This window comes from Oncorhynchus mykiss, chromosome 28, assembly GCF_057628025.1.
Source record: "Oncorhynchus mykiss isolate SJ-2025 chromosome 28, ASM5762802v1, whole genome shotgun sequence".
In the NCBI taxonomy this organism is placed as follows: domain Eukaryota; kingdom Metazoa; phylum Chordata; class Actinopteri; order Salmoniformes; family Salmonidae; genus Oncorhynchus; species Oncorhynchus mykiss.
The window spans coordinates 5,342,581-5,348,580 of NC_143049.1; the positions used below are offsets into that span (position 1 = coordinate 5,342,581).

At 41.2% G+C, this 6,000-nt stretch overlaps 1 protein-coding gene across 2 annotated transcripts in view; it reads right to left on the bottom strand.

Annotated features, from left to right (window-relative positions):
- LOC110508374 (far upstream element-binding protein 3) overlaps positions 1–5,970 on the bottom strand; it is a 64,191-nt gene extending 58,221 nt beyond the window's left edge. The window contains exons 1-2 of one of the 2 annotated variants that reach the window (XM_021588868.3): positions 5,366–5,970; positions 872–956 (exon numbers count right to left, since the gene is read on the bottom strand). In XM_021588868.3, coding sequence (XP_021444543.2) covers positions 872–956; positions 5,366–5,467 — 187 coding nt within the window. In that variant the 5' untranslated portion in view covers positions 5,468–5,970. The remainder of the gene's footprint in view (positions 1–871; positions 957–5,365) is intronic. The other variant, XM_021588869.3, reaches the window with a different exon arrangement.
- Between the last annotated feature and the right edge of the window lie 30 nt (positions 5,971–6,000).

Consider the following 6,000-nt stretch of genomic DNA (forward strand, 5'->3'; position numbering starts at 1 on the left):
CTAACTTATCCTCTGCAGCAGAGGTAAGTCTGGGTCTTCTTTTCCTGTGGCAGTCATCATGAGAGCAAGTTTCATCATAGCACTTGATGGTTTTTGCGACTGCATTTGAGAAACTTTAGAAGTTCTTGAAAGTTCTTGACTGACCTTCATGTCTTAAAGTAATGATGGACTGTCGTTTCTCTTTGCTTATTTGAGCTGTTCTTCTCATAATATAACTTGGTATTTTACCAGACAGCCCTATCGTCTGTATACCAGCCCTACCTTGTCACAACACAACTGACTGGCTCAAACGCATTAAGGAAATAAATTCCACAAACTAACTTAACAAGGCACACCTGTTAATTGAAATGCATTCCAGGTGAGTACCTCATGAAGCTGGATGAGAGAATTCCAAGTGTGCAAAGCTGTCATCAAGGCAAAGGGTGGCTACTTTGAAGAATCTCAAATATATTTTGATTTGTAAAACACTTTATTGGTTACTACATGATTCCATATAAGTGATTTCATAGTTTTGATGGTTTCACTATTAATCTGCAAAGTAGAAAATTGTAAAAATAAAGAAAAACCCTGGAATGAGAAGGTGTGTCCAAACCTTTAACTAGCACTGTAAGTTGAAACAGAACTCAAAAAAATTCAAAAGTAGAATAAAAACATTTTAAACTTAGGTAAACCTTAACACTTGGACATGAACATTTCTGATCCAAAATTTTGAAAGCTTTTACTATTGGCTTTTATGGTATGTGTTTAGAAAATTGTTACGATAACCGACAAAACGTTCATGAACTCGTTTGGAGGTAAGAAGATTAAAACATTGTGAAAACCACAGGAAACTATCCTTTTAAATCGTTGGCGGGAGAGAAATGGAGGTTACCTCCATCTTCCACCGAACGCTTCTGGCCCCCATAGCCATACATGGAGGGGTCTACAATTTGCTCATTCCCCATCTTTGCTGCCATCTGAAAGGTGAGAAAAAATAATAATAATTACTTCACAGATTTTCTATACAACAGTTAATCCATTCATTGTATCCATTGTTGCATTACACATAAATGGCTAATTGCATTAAGTTTTCCCAAATTGCTAGTGCTATGACCACATTACATTTTAGTCACATACGGGCTCAATTAGGGTTAAATGGATACTTCAGGATTTTGGCAATGTACCTTTATCTAATTCCCCCAGAGTCAGATGAACTCATGGATATCATTTTTATTACTCCGTGTCTAGTATGAAGTTAGTTAGAGGTAGTTTTGCGATCAAATGCAAACTAGTAGATACCCATAGACTTCTAGTCATTGCTCTAATGCTAGTTAGCATTTGTTCTTGAAACTACCTCTAATTTCCTTCTTACTAGACACTTTTTATTTGATTTTAACTTTCGACCAATCGATTATATAGACACATCTATTGTGTTTTAATCAAATAAAGTATATGCACTGGGCTTGTCTGATGCTTTAAGCGCACTGTTTGATGAAATAATAGAAGCACAAGCATTTCGCTACACTCACAATATCTGCTGACCATGTGTATGTGAACAATAACATTTGATTTGAATAATTAAGACAAATGACTAGCAGGAGTCCAACTCAACTTATTTGATTGTGCTGGGCTCGGCTCAGACTTGCTGCACTGGGTTTTAAAAAAATGACAGTAAGTGACTGTAAACTAGCACCCATTGTCTCACTCTCCTCCCTGCTGCAGCGACCACCACAGAACATCAACAGTGTTTATAGTGTTGTCTCTCTCCTCCCTGCTGCAGCGACCACCACAGAACATCAGTGTTTATTGCTCTGTCCGTGTTTCTGAAACTGCAACATAATTACAGCCATTTCTGACTTTAAAGTTCTGTTACTGAAACCCCTCATTTGTTTAGGAAAAGCATTCCCGATTCCCCCAACCCTTGCTCTGTTTCCGTGACCCATGCACATGAACAATAGGGCCTGATCTATAGCATATCATAATCACGTCTCACATCAATAAATTGGTTATAACAAACAGATGTCTCAAGTTGAGGGAATGTGCAATTGGTATGCTGACAGCAGGAATGTCCAACAGAGCTGTGCCAGAGAATTGAATGTTAATTTCTCTACCATTAGCCGTCACCAACATTGTTATAGAGAATTTGGCAGTACGTCACAACCACAGACCATGTGTAATTACGCCAGCCCAGGACCTTCACATCCAGCTTCTCTTTTGTGGGGAAAAACCCATTATAATTGGCTGGGCCTGGCTCCCCAGTGGGTGGGCTTTGCTCCTAAGCGTGTGTGTGGGGGTGGGGCTACGCCCTCCCAGCCGGCCCAAGGCTGCGCCCCTGCCCAGTCATGTGAAATCCATAGATAAGGGTATCATTTATTTATTTCAATTGACTGACTTTCAATGAACTGTAACTCAGGTAAAATCTTTGAAGTTGTTGCATGTTGTGTTCATAATTCTGTTCAGTATAATTTGACCGTTTAGAACATGTAAACACTAAACAAATAAGCGTACCAGAGAGTCTGTTGTAACTTTTTTGTTAAGCCTTTATTACAGCAAAGACTCAAAGCAGTTGCATTCATTCTTGAATGCAATTTCCAAAATAGAATGGTTTATTTATTGCAGGCCAGTCAAGTTCATCCACACTGATCTTGACAAACCATTTCTGTATGGACCTCGCTTTGTGCATATGGGCATTGTCATGTTGAAACATGAAAGGGCTTCATACATCTGTTACCTCAAAGTTACCAAAAATGTAATTGTATGCTGTAGGTAGCTTCCCTTCAACTGAAACTAAGGGGCCTAACCCGAACCAAGAACAACAGCCCTAGCCCATTCATTATTCCTCCTCCACCAAACTTTACAGTTGGCAATATGCATTCGGGCAGGTAGCGTTCTCCTGGCATCCGCCAAACCCAGATTCACCCGTCGGACTGCCAGATGGTTTATCACTCCAGAGAACACGTTTCCACTGCTCTGGAATACAATGGCGGTGGGCATTACGCCACTCCAGCCGATGCTTGGCATTGGCCATGTAGTGTAGCAACATGGTCTAGGAAAAGGCGCCAACTTAACAGCGCACTGATGTTTTCAGAACCGTGAACAGCGACCACTATCCAACGCAGGAGAAAGTGCATTTGTTCTGAAATAATATAATTGTTATTAGCGATGCACCATTCTTCTTAGGTAAAATAACCATTAACAACTTCACCAGCACGTCTTAAAGTGGACTGTGCCATCCCCACAGCCTCCACAACGTATTAGTCCACTCAGACAGGCACGAATCAGACAGGTGTCTTAGAAGAAACAAAAATTATAGACATAAAAATGATATCCATGACTTCTCCAGACTCTAGGGACGTAGATAAAGGGTCTCGTTGACAAAATCCCCAAATTTGCCTGTAAGTGCCTTTGCACAAGGGCACATCGACATATTTTTCACCTAGTTGGCTTTGGGATTCAAAACAGCGACCCTTTGGTTGCTGGTCTTACGCTCTTAACCGCTAGGCTACCTGCCGCCCCAGGGTAGCCTAGTGGTCTTAGGCTCTTAAACGCTAGGCTACCTGCCGCCCCAGTGTAACCTAGTGGTCTTATGCTCTTAACCGCTAGACTACCTACCTGCCGCCCCAGGGTAGCTTAGTAGTCTTATGCTCTTAACCGCTAGGCTACCTGCCGCCCCAGGGTAACCTAATGGTCTTATGCTCTTAACCGCTAGACTACCTGCCGCCCCAGGGTAACCTAGTGGTCTTATGCTCTTAACCGCTAGGCTACCTGCCGCCCCACACGTCAAGCAAATCCAATATCTGTAGGTCAAAAGCATCATGAGCGCTAGGGCCACCATCTGCTGAATAACAACACGCAGTTGACTCACCGGCAACTGAAATGTCTAAACCAGCGGTAACCAACTTTATTTTTTTTACACGACTACAAAAACATGAACCTAATAAAAACTATTTGTAGGAATGAGTTGTGTGCAGTAGGCCGAATACATTGTCACAGCATATTACCTGACAATATTGTTTTTCTCTGACCATATTATATTTCCGAAAGCAAGCTTTGATTAAAAAAAGAAATCAGTTGGTGTAGCACTTGCGAGGCACAGCTTAGCATAAATTTGAATTATTCGCTTTTTTATTTTACTGGACTGATGTTACCAGCTTCTGATGGTCATGGTGCTTTCAAGACAACTGGGAACTCGGATAAAAAAAATAAAAAATGGGGATCAAATCATAACTTCCGGTCAGAAAGTCTGAGCTCTAGATCTGCCTGATTTTCCAAGTTGGATGACAGTTAAAAACTGTTTTTCCCAATGGATCTAGTCCCCCCCACCCCTGAACTTTGAGTTGCCAATGTATGCCGATGCAGTTGTACCATTCTCCTTCCAAATAAATTCTTGTCAACTCTTGAAATGATTTTGAATCTTTCAGGGGCCAAGTTATCACCTCTCCATGAGTTTTGGTGCTAAAGTGCAAGTTTCTGTCAAATGTAATAGATGGGTCAATCAATCAAAACTAAATAATGTATATTTCGCACAAGGGAGCACTGTAATATCAGATTTGGCCAGGATAGGCTGTCATTGTAAATAATGTGTTCTTATTAACTGACTTGCCTAGTTAAATAAAGGTTTAAAAAAAAAAGTTTTATCCCTAACCTTTATGTAGCACAAAAAATAGCCACGTTAGTTATAGTAGTTGGCTAGTAAAAATATGTTTTGCTCGTCCCGAAAAACACTTTGTTTTATAAGATAAAATATAACATAGTACTGAATTAACCTACTCCCTAAACGGGTTCCTGACTAGACACCACCCGCTCCCCGAAGTGTATATCTGGTGCTTGCCAGTTACATAATGGAGCTACAAACTTTGACACTGTCTCAACAGGGGAGGGAGGGGCAATTGGATCAATGTTGTCTACCTACCACTGGGAAACAAAACGGATATCTGTTTAAAAACGAGTGGATGGGTTTGGAACCGACCACTTGTCACAGATTTATATGGGTTTCAACCCCAGAACTTCAGTGACTGAACAACAGGTTGCATGTGGACACGTGTAGAAAACGTAGCTAGCTAGTTAGCTACCTAGCTGGATTAACGAAGTCACTTGAAGACATTAACACGGTTAACTACATAAAAACATTGTTTCCTGTCGTGCCCTGTTGTATCCAAAAATGAACGAGCACGAGTATTCATTGCGAACTCGAAACTATTGTGGTTGTCAACTAGCTTAGCATGCTAGTTAGCCGACTAGGTAACATTAGCTGTCTAGCTAGTGTGTTTTTCCATGAGCGCATAGCATAAACTGGTGATGGGCGAGTTAAAATAAAAGTGTTGTCGTTTAAAAGGCTTAGTTCAAAATCAATCGATTTCTTTGCGAGTGTTTATACTGTTATTACCTGTCGAGCCCGATGTAAAGCGTCGGCGAAGCCGTCAGCTTTCATTCCGGGCTGAGCCACGGAGGCCTGTCCCTGCACCAACTCCGCCATCATCATCATCATCCCCAGACTTCTCAGCTGTTGTTTGTACAATCCGCTTCCGCGTTCGGTCACGTGGAAAAGCACTGCACTGCAAGGTTGTTACCACAGCCACAAAGTCAAAAGGCTACATTAAAGACAGTACTAAAACTGCTTCTCCAATACAAATCCCAGATTACACTTGTAGGCGATGTCATGGCGCAACCTTGGGTAGCAAAATGTACGCGCAGAACCACGGAATGGGGTCTAACATTTGTCTCACACCGAATTGCGCATGTGCAGGAAGTCAAACTAGTAATGGCTTTGATATAGTTATTTTATACAAAAAAAACATAACTTTCACGAGGTTGTAGAAATAACATGTTCGACTCTAGGCTGTGCCTTTAGAATTTGAGAAAATTAACAACTAAGGAAGAATGTTTCACTTCTCTAACCCCAAACAACAGCTTGGTCTGACTTGCAAAGCGTTCCAGAAAGCCTCGAACCAGAGATTTCGCCTGTTGAAAAACGTGAAGCATCCAGTTGGCGTTTCCACTCACTACCAAATATGGTGATGA